This window comes from Carettochelys insculpta, chromosome 1 (genome assembly GCF_033958435.1).
Source record: "Carettochelys insculpta isolate YL-2023 chromosome 1, ASM3395843v1, whole genome shotgun sequence".
NCBI lineage: Eukaryota > Metazoa > Chordata > Testudines > Carettochelyidae > Carettochelys > Carettochelys insculpta.
In genome coordinates, this window is record NC_134137.1 from 168,750,005 (window position 1) to 168,767,872 (window position 17,868).

General features: G+C 42.8%; 1 protein-coding gene across 4 annotated transcripts in view; it reads right to left on the reverse strand.

Moving 5' to 3' along the window:
- The window catches only part of CASK (calcium/calmodulin dependent serine protein kinase), a 384,458-nt gene extending 367,175 nt beyond the window's left edge, over positions 1-17,283 (reverse strand). For 3 of the 4 annotated variants that reach the window (XM_074995125.1, XM_074995118.1, XM_074995101.1), the window contains exon 1: positions 16,771-17,282. In XM_074995125.1, coding sequence (XP_074851226.1) covers positions 16,771-16,829 — 59 coding nt within the window. In that variant the 5' untranslated portion in view covers positions 16,830-17,282. Of the gene's footprint in view, positions 1-16,770 lie in introns of all 4 variants that reach the window. The other variant, XM_074995109.1, reaches the window with a different exon arrangement.
- Between the last annotated feature and the right edge of the window lie 585 nt (positions 17,284-17,868).

The following is a 17,868-nucleotide window of genomic DNA, read 5'->3' on the forward strand; positions in this document are numbered from 1 at the left end:
ACATAATATAAAATAAGAAAATGACAGTGGCAACTGGCTACTCTACATTTCTCTTACTGCAACTGTCTGTACTGTATACTAGAGTGATAGATTCTAAACCTAATTAACTAATTAAAGAAGCTAAGGATTAGCTAAACTGAAATTTCATTTCTAGCCATATCCAACACAGCATACAGCTTGGAAATTTACTTGTTACATCACACATATACTAAAAGGCACAGAGAAAGTCCTGAAGAATGATGCATTGCAAAGTGAATTTTTTGCTTTCTAACCAGTGGACCCATTCAGCAATAACCACATCTTCATCCACATAATTTTCTCCCAATAAGCAATCTTCCCTATATTTCTTTCTTTCATCTAGGCTCTGCATCTTCTTCTAGCACTGCTTGCACTTCACAGGTTGTGTTTTTTAAACTATCCAGGGAGCGAATTTCTTCAACATATTCCCAGATGTTGTGACAGATATTCTGCAGTAAAAATGGGGGGGAATATAGGAAACAAAGTGTGAGCTTAATAATGTCATCTGCGCTGGTTAGGCCTCAGCTGGAGTATTGTGTCCAGTTCTGGGCACCGCAGTTCAGGAAGGATGTGGAGAAATTGGAGAGGGTCCAGAGGAGAGCAACAAGAATGATCAAAGGTCTAGAGAACATGACCTATGAAGAAAGGCTGAAAGAACTGGGCTTGTTTAGTTTGGAAAAGAGAAGATTGAGGGGGGACATGATAGCAGTTTTCAGGTATCTAAAAGGGTGTCATAAGGCAGAGGGAGGGAACTTGTTCTTCCTTGCCTCTGAGGATAGAACAAGAGGCAATGGACTGAAATTGCAGCAGGGGAGGTTCAGGTTGGACATTAGGAAAAAGTTCTTAACTGTCAGGGTGATCAAACACTGGAACGAATCGCCAAGGGAGGTGATAGAATCTCCATCACTGGAGATATTTAAGAAGAGGTTAGATAGATGGCTTTCAGGGATGGTCTAGAAAGCGCTTGGGTCCTGCCATGAGGGCAGGGGGCTGGACTCGATGGCCTCTCGAGGTCCCTTCCAGTCCTACTCTTCTATGATTCTATGATTCTGTTTTTCTTTCTAGACCACTCCATTGTCCCTTTCTATGTTGCCTCTGTCCTTATCCTATATGTTGTCTCTGCCTTAAGACAATGTCTTAACTAACTCCTCCGCTAGGCTTGGCCAAAGTCCACCACCACATAAGCACAGAACAAAAGCAATCCTATCCAGCTTTTGTCTATCTCTGAACATATTACTTTTTAGTCTGCTGAGAAACACAAATTGAAAGCCCAGAACTGTCAAGAAGCAAAAGCGACTAGCTCTGCTGGACAGATTAGAATGATCAATTCATTTTATGAGGCTAAATGTACATATAGCATGTTTGTGATGAGACTTAACTGTAGCTCTTATTTTTAAATGAGTAATTTAGTATTTAATTAATTTTTTTAAATCCAAATTTTAAAAAAATCTGATTGCATCTACCCTGACTGTACTTATCTTAAAAAAAGACCAGAACATCAAGATTGACCAAAACATCAACAATTGGCTTGGTATATATATTATGCAACTCAACATTGTACATGTGTGGTCTTACAATCTCCATTCCCTCTAGGCTGCACAGCCGTGCAGCAGCCTATTAAGTGCCGCAAAGATGCTCAGGGCTACGGTGGGGAGAGATGTCTCTTCTCCCTCCAGCCGTGACAGGTTCAGGTCAAGAGAGGCAACCTCACCCCAGACCCCAACCCAGCCTTGGCACAGACCTGATGCAGCCAGGTAGGAGGTTCCCCTTCTTGGACCCTCCCCCCCAGCTCTCCCCACACAGACACATCTGGGTTGGGAGGAAGGTCCTCTCTCCCAGCCCCTGGATACCTCAATCACTTTGCCATGGCCCTGAGCCCCTTCCCACTCTCTAAACCCTACAATATCATCCACCACATTTTGTTTTTGGATTCTCCCCAACACACACAGGAAAAAGTAGAGGAAACTCTGTTCACAGCAGCCATACTAAATACCCTTGACATTCAACTCAGTAATGCTGTGCGCATAGTGTCAGGTTCATGCAAATCAATTCAAGTCAACTGGCTCCCAATCCCATCACACATCCAGCCTCCACAGATTAGAAGAGGTGCTTAGACATCTCATTTTGATAGAATCATATGTCTCTTCCAACTCTCGGGAGGACATGAACGCTAACCCACTGTCAAAAGCAGCAGCAATCCAAACTACAGTAAACTCTTGATTTTATGGACCCCAATTTAGCAGACTTTGGGAACAACAGCGGGTTTGGAGGGAAGACATCCGTTGTTCCCAAAGTCCTCTGGGGTCTGTAAAATCACACCCCCCCCCGCAAAAAAAAAAAAAAAAAGTTGAGACTTATCACTGCTGCAGCCTGGAGGAGCCACCACACACTTCTCCCACAATGGGTGGGGTGCATATATAGGCTGAGGTATTTGGGTTTATTTGGCATTTGCATATGCAACCCATCCCTGGCAGGAAGAGCATGCGGCAGCTCCAGCAGCAATTCCTCCAAGCTGTGCGGTGGTCCCTCCAGCTGAGCGTGCCGAGGCGGCCCCAGTGTCTCCTCAAGGGGCAGGGTGTGTTTTTTTGGGAGGTGGGGGGGGGGGGCCAGGTGGGTTTGCAGTAAAGCCTTTCATTTAATGGACTTCCAGGAATAGTGGACAACCCTACCCACTGTTGGTCTGTTAAATCAGGGATTTACTGTAAATCATCCTAGGCAGCGCCTTGTCAAGCCAGGACTCAAAAACTCCTAGGGATGGAGAGTCCACAACCTCCCTAGGTAACTGAGTCCAGTGCCTTACCACTCTCCTAGTGAAATAGCTTTTTCCTAATATCCAACTTAGATCTCCTGCACTGCAACTTGAAACTAGTGCTCCTCACCCTGTCAAATGTCACCGAGAACAGCCTCTCTCCATCCTCGTTAGTACCCCTTCAGATAGTTAAAGGCTCTATCATACCCTCCCATCCTTACACTCTTGTGTGAACTAAGTAAACCCAAATCCCTCAACCTCTACTCACAAGTTACGTACTCCCTAATCATTTTTTTTGCTCGCCACTGAACTCTCTTCAGTGTATCCACCTCCTTTCTGTCATGGGGGCCCAGAATTAGACACAATACTCTGAATGTGGCCTCACCAGTGACAAATAGAGGGGAATAATCACTCGCTGACAATGTTCCTACTAATGCATCCCAATATAGGGTTCTTGGCTACAAGGGCAAAATGTTAACTTATAACCAGCTTCTCAGCCACTATAATCCCCAGGTCCTCTCCCGGGGAACTGCTGCTCAACCATTTGGACCACTGCCTGTAGCAGTGCTTAGGATTCTTCCATTCCAGTGCAATCCACCCCCTCACCCAGGTCATTAAGATGTCAATAAAACTGGCCCCGGAACTGACCATTGGAGGATTCCACCCAATTCTGACCAGCCAACCAGACAGCTGGCCATTGACCAATATTGAGCCCTGTGGTCTAGCTAGCATCCTATCCATCTTGCAGTCCATTTATCTAAGCCACAGTTCTTTAGCTTGCTGTCAAAAATACTATAGGAGACCGTGTCAAATGCTTCGCTAAAGTCAAGGTATATCACATCCACCACATTTCTCGTATTCACAGAGCCTCATCACAGAAGGCAATCAGGTCGGTCAGGAATTACTTGCCTTTGGTGAATGTTGACTATTCCTATCATGTCAATGCAAACACAACGATCCTGCAGCACAGTGACCTGCAGAATCCACCAAGGAAGAGATTAAAATCCCACAACCCTTTAGCGTACCACATCAAGACTCTTACCCCCAACTTCGATACTGAGAACCACAGGGAGCATTTTCATAGCTCAAAACAAACAGCTCATCACTGAACCTGTCAAAGAACCCCAGGTTTTTATTCAGAAGACTAGTGCAGATTTAATTGCATTAGGACATCTTATGAAAGCTGTGGACAAACCCTCTCTAAATGGAAAGCGAGGCAAGTATCCGTATGAGACTGTGGTCACCGCGCACCATCAACGGAGCACATCAGATGTGAGTGCCTCCATCATTCGTTTGCCAGGAGCCTGAAGGATGGTCATCAGCTCATTGCTGCAGCAAAGAGAGAAGTTTGTAGCCCTTGCTATCTGCTCAAGCCATATGAAAGAAAAAAGGATGATTTTTCAAGACCTCTGCTGTTACTGGTTGTTTCCACAGAGTCTCACAGCAGAAGTGGCAGTAAACAGCCTTACTAAATCATTGCTTCCACATAAATTAGATTCTCATTTGTCATCACGGGTTCCTGGCAGTCCCAGTGCCTTCTATACATCTAACTGCCGTATGCGGAACCCGCAGTCTACTACAAGAATCAAAGCACTCTTTTTTTGCAATCCGTAAAATTTATTATAAAAATATACACTGGAAAAGTGTTATTTTGGCTGCAAACACAAGTGCCTGAAAGACAGAAAATACCAGACTTTACAGCTGCCTGTACAAATTTGTGCTCCACCCTTTGCACTGAAAGAGGCAGCATTTCTGTGACCAAAGTAGTATGCGATGATGTTAAAGATCAGAAAGAATACATACAAGAGGATCAAATTAAGATTGCATAGGCAACCATTAATCTGGTATTTTTTAACTTTTAGTTACCTAACTTCAAAATATATAACATTTTTAGCATAGTAGCTTAAAGACTAACAAATTTAATGTATTAAGTAATGAGCTTGCATGGATAAGACTCATGAAAGCTCACTAACACATTTATGTATAAAGGTAATCATTAAGGTGCTTTAGGACTGCTTTGTTTTTGTAAAACTACAGACTAACACAGCTATCCCCAAGACTAATTTTAGTCTAGTTCTTTTTTTCATATGTAACTTCCTTGGGATTTTTTTAAAAGGACGAACAAAAATTACATAGTAAAAGCTCTGTTATCCAGCGTGTTGGGAGAATTAATCAAATATTCTGGTTAACAGAGTTATACTTTACCAACGCAATACCAATTTTCAAAGAATTAGAATACAATCAAGTGAATAAGTACAAGATTGTATACAGGTACTCACAAATCCATTAGTAGTATAGTACTGCAGAGTGGATGGCTTCTTGAAGTACTTCAGTGTACCAGTACTACTTATGACACTACATATCACTACGGGCAGTGCCTAGCATACACCCAAATCACTAAAAAAAATACACTTAACACAAACTGTACTGTACATAATTTAATCTTGCTTTTATTTAGAAAGCACTTCAGGATGTTACAGTGCCTTGGGGTCATAATTACCAACATTAATTATCATTGTAGATGTAAAAGATACAGGCAATTGTGCTGAAACTGTAATGACCCTATGACACACCCTGAAAGCTGCTTTTTTAAAATAAACTCCTGATTTCAGCTTGTTTACTTGCCTTTTGCATCTTTTGCGTAAAAGTATAGTGCAAAACATGCAACTGCATAACATGCTGAGCCATACACTAGGCCTCGTGATTAGACTGAAGAGTCATATTGGGAGCTATCAGAAATGCCAATTAATTGATCTTTCTGGTTGAGTGCCGGAAAAGAGAGCTTTTACTGTATTATGCAGAACTAACAACCTTCCCATCAAACATCATTATGAGAATTTGCAACAGCCTTTTACTGTTTTAAATGCAGATTAAGTACATCATCTGACAACAGGAAAAGGCCCATATACAAGGAAGGTGTGGGGGAAAATGCAGAGAAAAGTAACCTAGTGGCACCATGCTGGCTAGGTGGTGAGAGGGAAGCACACCTTCTCTGCACTTGGGAACTAGGGGATCTCCTGCTCCATATGATGCTCCAAAAGGAAGTGTGGGCTGCTGGGGGACACTTGGCAGGTGCCTGGCTTGACTCCTCCCATCCACTTCACTGGAAGATGGGGGGGAGGTCCTGTCCTATGTCAGGCCCAAAAAAAGGTGGAACACCAGAGTGACTTGCAAGGGAAGGGATGGCTGATGGAATCCCAGACTGGCGCTCCTCAATCCTCAGCTACAGACCTTCTGGGATTTTCCATGCATTCACAACACAGCGCCTGAGGATGCTTTGAGTAGTGCAAGGGGCTTGGCCTAAGAAATCTTTGGATATGTTTATTGCTGGGGCAGACTTGCCAAAAAACTTCCCAAGGAAAAAGCGAAAGAAGGATAATGCTGATTTTACCACTTTGAACCTGGCTACAGGTGAACTTCTTCCATTCATAAACCTCTGTAAAAGTTTACAGCAGTTTCATGATATGGCTATAGTTAGTTATACTGTATAACTCCATGTGTTGACACAAGTTGCCATGAAAGCATTTCTCAACTTAGCTTACTCGACCTCCAAAGTGCCGTAAGTTAAATTTGAAAAATTACATCTTCCACTGCTAAGATTAAAACTGCTACAGTTTTCCTGTTAGCTTCCTACACGGATAGTCTTACTCAAAATATAACTTTCCCATGTAGACAAGCCTTTTAACTTTCCTAATCCATACTAAGTATTAAACAGAACTAACTTAGAATTTGGTATAAGATTCAGCAAAAATTCAACAATTAACTCTAAAATTTCCTGTAAAATTTTAAAATATTTGAGACAGCTATGCAGAAATAAGATGGAGTCTGCTATGGCAAGCAGGTGGAGATGATACAAATGGGACACACCAGTACAATTCCTCCACAGAACACCAGATGGAGAGAAAACACGAGATTTAACTACATAAAAGAACTTGAAAACAGCAGCCAAGAATACAGAGTAATGGCTGAGCCTTGTTTGTGCCTTAAGTGATGTATAACAGCATAGGAAGGATTTTAATTCAAATTAATCCAAATTGAATTTCATGGAACAAATAAGGCACTTCCACAGGTGAAAGGGTTCCTCCTTGCTGAATAGAGTAAACCACTGCTTTACACAAGTACAATGTACCTGTTCATCATATTAATGCAAATGTCGAAATCCCAGGTTCCAGCCGCCCACTTCCTGCAGCTGAGTGGGAGCCTAAAAAGTGACCAAGCACTGCCACCTGGCCCTGGCTCCCAGGGGCTCAGAGAAGAGGGAGGTGTTAATGCCCCTCAAAGAAAAGGTCCCAGGAACACTGCATTAAACAACCTAAATTAGGAGTCACTATCCACTCTTCCCAATCATTTATATGGAGACTGGACCTTAGGTTATATTATTAAACTAGTCATATCTGCACAATCAACAGCATGGAAAAAGTTATAATGCCATATGGAATTGTTATACTGGTATCCCTTATTCCTCTTCACTTACAGGAAGAGCGTGTCCTGAACTGAGGCTCATTTATACCAACAGTGTGTCCACACCAACTGCTGTAACTATATCACTTTAGAAACACCATTAGAAATATCTATATATCCTACTTTAACAGTGCATTACAGCTGCTCACATGGTAAGGACAGCTCTCATCTGAGGATATAGTAACTTATCTTGAAGTTTAAATGAAAAAACAGGGGTCCTGTCTACCTTTCTTAAGGCAGTTTAAGCTATGCTTTGAATTTAAACCATTATAGTGCTATATGTATTACTATATGTATTTAACTACACTAAGTATAGTGCTTACTAAATATACCAATATACTTTACTGTATACTGCACCCAAGTTTAAAGTACTGCAGGTGCCCAGTTTGTGAGAGGGATAGTTTCCCAGGAAGACAGAGCACTAGCCAGTACATAATAGCAGCCAACTTACCAAATACTTCTGCTCCCTAGAAGTGGGACAAGAGAGGTGTAGGTGGCATGAGGAGCATGAACTGTCTACCCCACTTATGCTGCACATAAGGAATACTTTCCAAGTTCCCTTTTATACAAAATAATCACTGTCCTCAGTCAGCTGAGATTTTATTTTTTCGTCTTTTCTTCTCCTCTGTGTACTATCTCCTTTTCTCCCAAAACCAAATGGGAAGAAGGGGCTTTCAAAGTCCAGGGAGTCCTTTCAAAAGGCCCATCTACACGAGCAGCATGCATTTTGAAAGCAGCACTTTTGAAACATGCACGGCTGCCATTATGCTAATGAGGTGCTGCATATTCATGGCAGCGCCTCATCAGTATCTGCCAACGTGGCTCATTAGCATGTCCCTTTCGAAAGGCAACGACTAGTGTAAGCCACGGCTGTACTGCTTTTTGTTTCCAGAGGAGGGATAGCTTAGTGGTTAGAGCACTAGTCTTGTAAACCCCGGGCTGTGAGCTCAGCCCTTGATGGGGCCATTTAGGGATCTGGGGCAAATAGATTAAAAAAAAAAAAAAAAAAAAAAAAAAAAAGGATCTGTCAGGGATGGTGCTTGGTCCTGTGAAAAGGGCAGGGGACTGGTCTGGATAAACTTTCGAGGTCCCTTCCCTTTCTGTGAGATATGTATATCTCCATAGAATCAAAAAGTTACGTGATGCATCCGTCTTCACCACAGAAGTCCAGGCTAACTCAGCAATGTGAACTTGCCCTACAAGAGACTAATTAATTAAGATGGTTACACAGTAATCTACTATTGAATTTAAAAATAAATCAATAAATAAATACACTTATGGCATACAGAGGATCCCAACATGAAGGCCTTACCTGGTCATTATAACTTCCAGAATTATACCAAGCTCTGAGCAAAAGTTCTAGCTTGGGTGGTGGAGATTTTATTGTGCTTCTCTCTCTCTCTCTCTCTCGTTCTGGCTCATATTTTTACAGTTGTCTCACAATTAAAATATTCTGAGTTTCAGGGCAGGGAGGAGAGGGTTCCTCACCTTGTGCAGAAACTGAGGTTCTTTGATACAGTTGTCACTGTGAGTGCTCCACTTTAAGTTTCTTGACATTGTGCCCACGTAATGAGAGATCTGTGGTGGTACTGCCAGGCTGGCCATGTACACATGGCAGCCCTCTCATACCTGAGCTACTTCTCTGCCCAAATAATCTGTGTGAAACTCTGAAGTAGAGGGGAGGACAGTGGAGCACCCATGGTGTCAGCATCTTGAAGAACTACAAAAAGATCTCAGCAAACTGAGTGATTGGGCAGCAAAATGGCAAATGAAATTTAATGTGGGTAAGTGTAAGGTAATGCATGTTGGAAAAAATAACCCAAATTACACGTACTACATGATGGGGTCAAATTTAGCTACTACAGATCAGGAAAGGGATCTTGGAGTTATAGTGGATAGTTCTCTGAAGACATCCACGCAGTGTGCACCAGCAGTTAGTAAGGCAAATAGGATGTTAGGAATTATTAAAAAAGGGATCGATAATAAGACAAAAGATATCATACTTCCCCTATATAAAACTATGGTACGCCCACATCTCGAGTACTGCATGCAGATGTGGTCTCCTCACCTCAAAAAAGATATACTGGCATTAGAAAAGGTTCAGAAAAGGGCGACTAAGATGATTAGGGGCTTGGAAAGGGTCCCATATGGGGAGAGGCTAGAGAGACTGGGACTTTTCAGTTTGGAAAAAAGGCGATTGAGGGGCGATATGATAGAGGTATATAAAATCATGAATGGTGTGGAGAAAGTGAATATAGAAAAATTATTTACCTTTTCCCATAATACAAGAACTAGGGGACACCAAATGAAATTGATGGGTAGTAGGTTCAAAACTAATAAAAGGAAATTTTTCTTCACACAGCGCACAGTCAACCTGTGGAACTCCTTGCCCGAGGAGGCTGTGAAGGCCAGGACTCTATTAGGGTTTAAAAAAGAGCTTGATAAATTTTTGCAGGTTAGGTCCATAAATGGCTATTAGCCAGGGATAAAGTATGGTGCCCTAGCCTTCAGAACAAGGGCAGGAGATGGATGGCAGGAGATAAATCACTTGATCATTGTCTTCTGTTCTCCTTCTCTGGGGCACCTGGCATTGGCCACCGTCGGCAGATGGGATGCTGGGCTCGATGGACCTTTGGTCTGACCCAGTATGGCCATTCTTATGTTCTTATGTTCTTAACCTCAGTTACAGGACAAGGTAAGTAATCTTTTCTTCTTTGAGGAGGGTGGGTGCTTCACTTTAAGTGACTTGAGCAGCGGAGAAAAAGTTTTAGGAGTTGGTTCGATGATCGTGGATAGCACTGTGAGTCCAAACTGAGAGTCTGCAGCTGATTACGAAATACCTTTGCTGTTCAACGTGGTGTGGGCAGATGCCCAGGTAGCTGCTTTACAAGCCTCCAGGAGTACACAGGCACATTATTGAGAAACACCATTGATGCGGACAACACTCTGGTGGAGTGTAAACAAACTCCTGGTGGAGCTCAGATTGCTGTTTTGGTAACAAATAAATACAACCAGGTAACTATTTAGTTAATCTCTGTTTCGAGATGGTTTGAGCCTTTGAATGTTCAGTTACAGAGATAGTGTCAATGATTTTCTGAACATTTCTGTCCTTCCTAGGCAGGAAGCACTGTGAACATATTGCATGTGAAATGAGGCCTCCCTGCCATCTACACGTGATTCTGGGGAAAATACAGGTAAGTACGCAGGCTGATTTAAATGGGGATGTGGCCATAGAATCACTTTGTCTTTGAAGAACGCAGTACAAGATGCGGGTTACATTAGAACACCAAATTCTCCCAGCTGTCTTGCCGAAGTGATCACAATGAGGATTCAAGAGGATAATATAAAGAAAAGACTAACAAGGCTGGGAAAAGCAATTGACATATGTAAAAGTGGGGTGCTGCTGTTGCTGTGACTCAAGCCAAAGGTGCTAAAGGTGGAACTGGGGAGAAGGGGCGAGGAGCAGTTAGCACTACACACTAGGTAACTATTCAGGGTGATGCCAAATAGTTGCACATACATGCAGCCGGCTAGGCACTGCTACTACAAATCTGGTTACAAGCACAGGGCAACAAGATTCATCAAGTGGGGCAAAGCATTCTTGTCACATTAGTTAAGTCCAGAAGAGGTCATTAATTATCCATTCTCAATCTTGTAAAAAAGAGCTTTAGAAGAATGGTTTTTAAACTTTGATGATGTCACAGTCTGACTTGACATAAAGATAAAATTTAAGTTTACATTAAGGTTTTCAAAAAGGTCCAGTCCCTTTTCAGAGTGACAAACCTGGAATCCTTCAGGATTTTTTCAAAGGTAGACATTTAGATTTGCATGGAAAGAAGATTTAGTTTTATTTATTTTAAATTTTAGGTCTCCAGCAAACTTCTGATGACCTAACTTAAGGCTTTCAAAGTCTACAAGCCATTTTCTTGTTACTATTCTAAAAATCAAATCAACTAAGCTTTGACCTTGAGCATAAAATGCAGCTGAGTGAGAAAGAGCAGAATTGAAAAGGTGGTTTTGCTACAAACTGACAAGAGACCACTAATTCTGGTGATCACCCCCATTTTTAGGCATCAATATTAAGAAAATTTAAATCAACTGAACATTTGGCATAAGATACCTACTTGCATCTCAAACCTAGCCTATCACTGTTGAGGACAGTATCAGTTTGTGGATTTTAGATAGGGTATCAGAATATACCTCAACTGGAATAACCATTATTTACACACACACACACACACACACTGAACAATTTGAGAACATTGATCAGTAGTAAAACAATTTCTAAGTCATTCAATGAAGAACAATTAAAAGGAAAATGTTTCAGAGCAAAATTTATGCTTGACATGACAAACGAATATTGACACTGCAACGCACCACATTAGGATTACTATGGGTTGATTACCTTTAACATGTATCATGTTCCGTACATGAAAGTTTATTGAATTATCCAACTTATACACAACCCCCAAGGATTTTGTTTAAGGACAAAATGAAATCTGAAAAAAAAACGAATGCTTTGTAAGGATTTATGCCATAATATAGAATCTGTCAAAAATGCACGGAAAGGAGCCTGATAGCTGGGAGGAGATGATGTCTGGTAAGTACCATTTCGGACATATAAGTTCCTAGGTTTCAAGGCCAGGATGAACTTCTGATCCTGCAGTCTGACCTCCTTCATAACATAGGCCACAGAAATTCCAATGTAAGTCCTATAGCATCTCTTTAAAAGATCTAATTTTTGTTTTAAAAATTGCCAATGATGGATAATCTATCAAGATGCTCTGTAAATGGTTCCAATGGCTAATTACTCTCAACAATTTCTGCCTTATTTCCATTCTGAATTTGAATTGCTTCTGCTCTGGTAGTCTATAGTACCTTTCTCTGCTGATCTGAAGAGACTTTCATCAAATAATTGTTCTCCATGTACATACTTAGACACTGTAATCAATTCATTCCTTAACCTTCTCCTTGTCTGTTCCCAGTGTTAAATAAACATATTAGAATGTGATTCTATAACAACCAAACACTCTCCAACTATAAATGGAAATACAGATTTGAACTGCAAGATACAAGAAAGCACACAGAAAATGGGTTATGGTGAAATTTTAAAATTAACTGACTGCCTGTATCTGCCAAATGGAATCTTGAGCTAACTGATTTCTGTTGAAGATGTTATTATGACCTCATGTTTAAATAGGCTTCATTTATAACAGTTCACCCATTGAACCTGATATATCATTTCTGTTGCACAAGACAGGTAACAGTTTGCAGAAACAAAAGTTCAGAATTAATTTTAAAAATCCCACTACAGCTATGGAACGACTCTGTTTCCTCCAAACTATTTCAAGACAGACAGAGAGCAACGACGCCAACTCCACAAAAAATCCCAACCACCTATCAATGCCTCCAAAAACAAACTGGGGTCTGCGTTTTACCAGACCTGCAATGGCATCTACAGTGCTAGGATCTAACACAATCACTGTAAATGCTTTATCTGATATCAGCCCACAAGTAACAGTACTTGGTGTTTGTGCCAATTCATCAACTATCTTGCCATTGCTCAAACCTAGTATTAAAGCAGCAAATAGCCAAGCCTTCTTTTACTCATCCTTTCATATCAATGCCAACTTTACCATCAGTATCATTAAACATCTCCCTAGCTCTCAGAATTACCATGGTAGTATTTCAGATAAAGATGCAATTGCTTTTTTCACACTTTAAATGTATTTGGGGGAACAGAGGCTGTTGAACATCTTTGTTTGTCTGGTTTTAGATTTCCTTTAATGTTTTGTTAAAAAGTTTCATAACAATTCATTGTTCTCTTTACCGTCCTTTTGTGTGTGAAACATAATACTAGTATTAAGTAGCAAAAAGCATACTAAAATGAAGAAACAAATGAGAAACTGAAGACAAATTATATGGCATTATTTAAAGAGTCTCAGATCTGAATATTTAAAGCCATTAGTAACACAAGAAGGCTTTTTAAAAAAATACTATTTTAATCATGACAATGTCCATTTAACATGAATGTATTGCAGTGTAAGGTATTAGACTGAAATAGTTACAATGAAGGCATTCTGGTGGCAGTTACTTTTACACTGATGTCTATGAAAGCAACTTGTAGTGTATGTTGTTGTGAACATCACAGTCTCCATGTTAGCATTAAATGAGTACCATAAATCAATGTGAATCTTAGAAGCCCAGAAAAATCAAAGCTGAAACAAAATCCTTACACAGCAAGGACTGAAAACTATACTGAATATAAAATACATGTTTTCATATTGTATGTCCTGTACCCATGATCTCTCTCATACATGAAAAAAGGAAACACCACATTATTTTTGGCCTAATCATCATTGTATCACAGGGTACAGAATGAGCTCAATGACTTTCATGGCAGCACCTCATGTAGCAAAATTCTCCATAGACTTAAGTTTTATACAGACTATGCTGTAATCAGAATTAAGCTTTTAAGTTAAAAAAAAGCATGATTATGATGAATTATTAATCTAATTCAGTGCCTCACAATTAGAATGAGAACACTTAAATATTTTAGTATATATCCTTCTCCATGGCAAAGGAGAGTTGCTTCCAAACAAAGCAAGACAAAGATTTGTCTGTAAGTGATCTTACATTTGTGAAGACTCACACAAATACTTTCTAATTCTTCACTCAAGAGTTCATCTGGATGTGTACGAATTTGTCAACAATCCAAGAGACAACATATAACTGGCACAGTAACATGACCAATGACATCCTACAGGACACCTCTGAATTAAAGACAACAAACTATGTATAGAAATTTAAAGTAAAACATTTTATGTTAGGGATAAAGTGATCCATTATATGGTATATACAACTGAAAAAGTCTTCCCTCAAATTTTTCTGGAAGATACACTTTTATGAATGTATCTAGTCCTCCACTGTCCGTACACGCTCCTTTCCTCCAACATCCATCTTACATGCCCACTAACAGAACTCATGCATAAGAAACACTACTTATTATCACAATCTTGATTTCAACCAATTAATAAGTATGAGAAGTTACAATGTAACATATTCCAACAGGCTAAAAGCAACTAAGAATATCGGTCTGTTCAGATAAAATAAGCTATTCTTACCCATGTTCTTGCTCATTAAAATCGTATTAACCTAGGAGTTTAAAAGAAGTCTGACACAACAAGGAGTACTTGTCTAAGTTAGCTGGAAGATTAAATCCCAGGTAAACTAGGTTCCAGATCAACAGAACACAAGTATAAGGATATCCTCTCTAAGATCTGTACAACACAAACACCAGCATTCTCCTTTTAAAGGACATGTTTTCAGGGGTGACTACTTAAGATGGCAGTGGTAACCATCTATACAGGAAAAGATAAGTTATACACAGTTTAAATATTTCATGTGTTTAAAGTGGAAATCAAGGCCAGGTGTGCTCTTTTGCAAGCGCTAAATTACTGTATTAATCAGTAATAAATCACAGAAACACAGGCAGTTGATTTTTACTGGGAGATAGTTAGCAAGATGCATATGCAGCAATACAGATCAGTTTTACACTAGCTTTCCTCGGACTGCTCAAAGATGAATAAGCTACACAGATCTGAGGTAGCACAAAGTAAGAAACTACAACTACAGCCCCCAACAGGTACCTATAGGATATTATTCAATACCAACAATTATACAAATAATGGACCTATTTCTTAAAATGGCCTTTTGGAACAACGATACCTTTCTGATCACTATAAAAGAAGGCAATTAAACAGACATAAACTTGTTAGTACCACTGACAGCATGAATCCAATCTACTTCTTGCTACAGTGCTGTCACTTTAACACTGTTCTGACACTTTATTTACATCACAAAAAGACACTGGTTCACAGACCACATGATTCAGAAATTATTCATTTTCAAGTTCTGTACATCATTTATAGGGTTTGTGCTATTTTTATCAGAAGTATTTGCACACACATTAAAAGTTATTTTAGAGTTCAAAATATTTACCACAACCTTTTGCATAACCCCTTTTGAAAGTTGTTGTTTATATCCAATTGGCACATATATTAAGTCTGTTTGCCTTTTTTATTAACCTTAACCACACCTGAGTAAAATATACAAGATACAATAGTCCACATTATCACCTGAAGAAACCTTGTGACACAAGGTAACACAAACAACAATGTTTTTCCTAATGGTAGTACCAATTTTGTTCATTTTCACCAGAAGCTCTTCTCCAGTTGACCAGCATTACCTAAGTCATTTTTATGCTAACCAACAAAAAGCCTCTTTACAGCTTTATAGTTAACAAGATGTCTTATAAAGGCAATAGGTGATATTAAGACAGTTAAGCTTTATGATAAAGAATAAAATAAAGGATGCCCAAATATCTGTATTTAATTAAGAACAAAGCAATCTGATTTTAAGACAGACATGATAGTTTAACTCTGCAAAAACAGTCACTCAAGAAAGATGAGAATTTTAGCTCTAGTCTTCAAGTCAAACAGTTATCAACACTTAAGCTGTCATGTTGCACACAATACATTAAAAAAATAAAAATATTGTAACTAGTCATCCTCACACCAGACTCTAAAAAAAACCACTGTCAGCAACAAAAGGAAAACAGTTTCACTGCTGCAAGACATATAACATCAATTTTGGAATGAGAACTATGCATTAAATTAGGAAGTTATAACACTCTGCAAACACAGTGCATCTTCTTTCCATATCCATTTTGCAATCAAAACATCTATGCCCTGAAGATATGAAATGTGAAAGAAGGCTGAGAAAATGGGTTACAATACTGGACAGTCACAGAAGAGGGAGTAACTTTAGCTTCGATTTGCCATCAATTTCCTGATCACACTGAGTCGCTACATTTTTTCCTCATATAATTAAGTACCCAACGCAGAAAAAAAGGGTGGGAAAGCGGGATCGTCAGTTTCATACACCCTACCACACTGGTGAGCCATCAGCGGTGCCACGTTACCAGCTATCCCAACTCGGGGTGCGATGCACGCCTTCAGCAGCGGCTTAACAGCAGTTGCATAATAAGATTCAGAAAGGCCAACTTGTCTTCCTGCGTCGTTGTTCCGAGCGCGCGGGCGGTGGGCAAGGCAAGGCAAGGGACTCCCACGGGGGCTGAGCATTACCTGAGTATCACCGGCATTGCCACTAGCGGGCTGGTTACTATGCAGCAAAGCACAGGCAGACACCTGGCACCCCAACGCGCAGCTCCCCCCACGGAGGAACGGCTCCTCGGCACAGCCTTCCCCAGGCTCTAGCCAGCCGGCAGCCCCGGCGCTGGGCCAGGCGCCGGCTGCTCTTTGCAGCCGGGCTGGGCTCGAGGAGCCGGCGGAGCGCGGCGGCCGCGACACACACCGGCTGGCTTCTCCCCTCCGCGCCCATGCTCCGAGAGGCGGGCGCAGTCGCGGCCGCACGCAGCGGGGGGGAGCGGGTGCCACCCGGGCGCGGCGGCGGCTCAGGTGGGCGCCGAGCGGAGCATCCCTCTCCCCGCGCGCAGGGGCCGGGCCGGGCCGGGAACTTACTTGCCGATCACTTCGCAGAGCTCGTACACGTCCTCGAAGAGCACGTCGTCGTCGGCCATGGTCCAGGCGGCGGGTGGGCCCGCCCGAGAGGCGGCCCGGGGGAGGGGGGCCCGCGGGCACGATCCCCTCCGCGCTCCCCGCCAGGCACCGCCGTCAGTCCCAGCCTCCCGCGGCCACGCCGGGAATCCCCGCGCCTCCTGCGGGCCGCGGTCGCCCCGCGCGCCTCACGCTGGCTCCGGGCTCCGCGACCCCGCCCGCCGCGCTCGCTCCTTCCCTCCCTCCCTCCGCCGGCCACGGCTCCGGCTAGCAGGGTGGAGAGGGCACCATGCAGGGGCCGGTGGAGCGGCGGGAGGCAGCGCCGCCTCGCTCCTCGCGGTGCACGCGCACGTGGATGGGGGGGATGGAGAAGGAGGCGCGACCCCGATCCACCCTCCAGGGGTAACGGCGTCGATAAGCGCTTTACCGGCCGGCGGGCGCGAGCGCGCGCGCGCGCGCGCCTCACCCCCCCTCCTCGACAGTGTCCCAGCCCGTCACGCAAGCGAACCAGCGCGCGCACCCCCACCCAGGCACAAGCACGCACGCGGGCTCCTTCTCTCCCCACCCCTCCACCGCCACAAACGCACGCAGAGCCACGCCCACTAGCCCCCCCCCGAGGAACAGGCCTTGGCCGTTGTGCGCAGGCGCGCCGTGGTGCCGCATGACGTCATAGGGAGGAACGAGCCGGGCGGAGGGGGCAGCCAGGGTCCCACGTGAAGCTCAGGCTGGGCGGGGTCATTCCCTGCCCGAGTTTCTGGGCGCCACCTGCGTGGCCCATTGAGCAGCTGCTAGGAGGGAGTGGGGGCTGCGAGGCGGCTCTCGCCGCTCCCTGCTTCGACCCCGGGCGAAGGGGGTTGTCCTGCACCTCGTGCGGGCGGTGCCGGGTGCGGCTGCCGCTGGTTTCTGCTGCTGGGGTTGACAGGGAAGCCGGACAGACGGACAGTGCACCAAGTGCTGACCCGAAGAGGCAAAGCTGCTTAATCTCACGTTAGCCGTGATCTCTGCCAGGCGGCCCAGAGAAACGTGGGATCGCGAGTCTGGCGGCAGCCCCGCCTCCTTTCT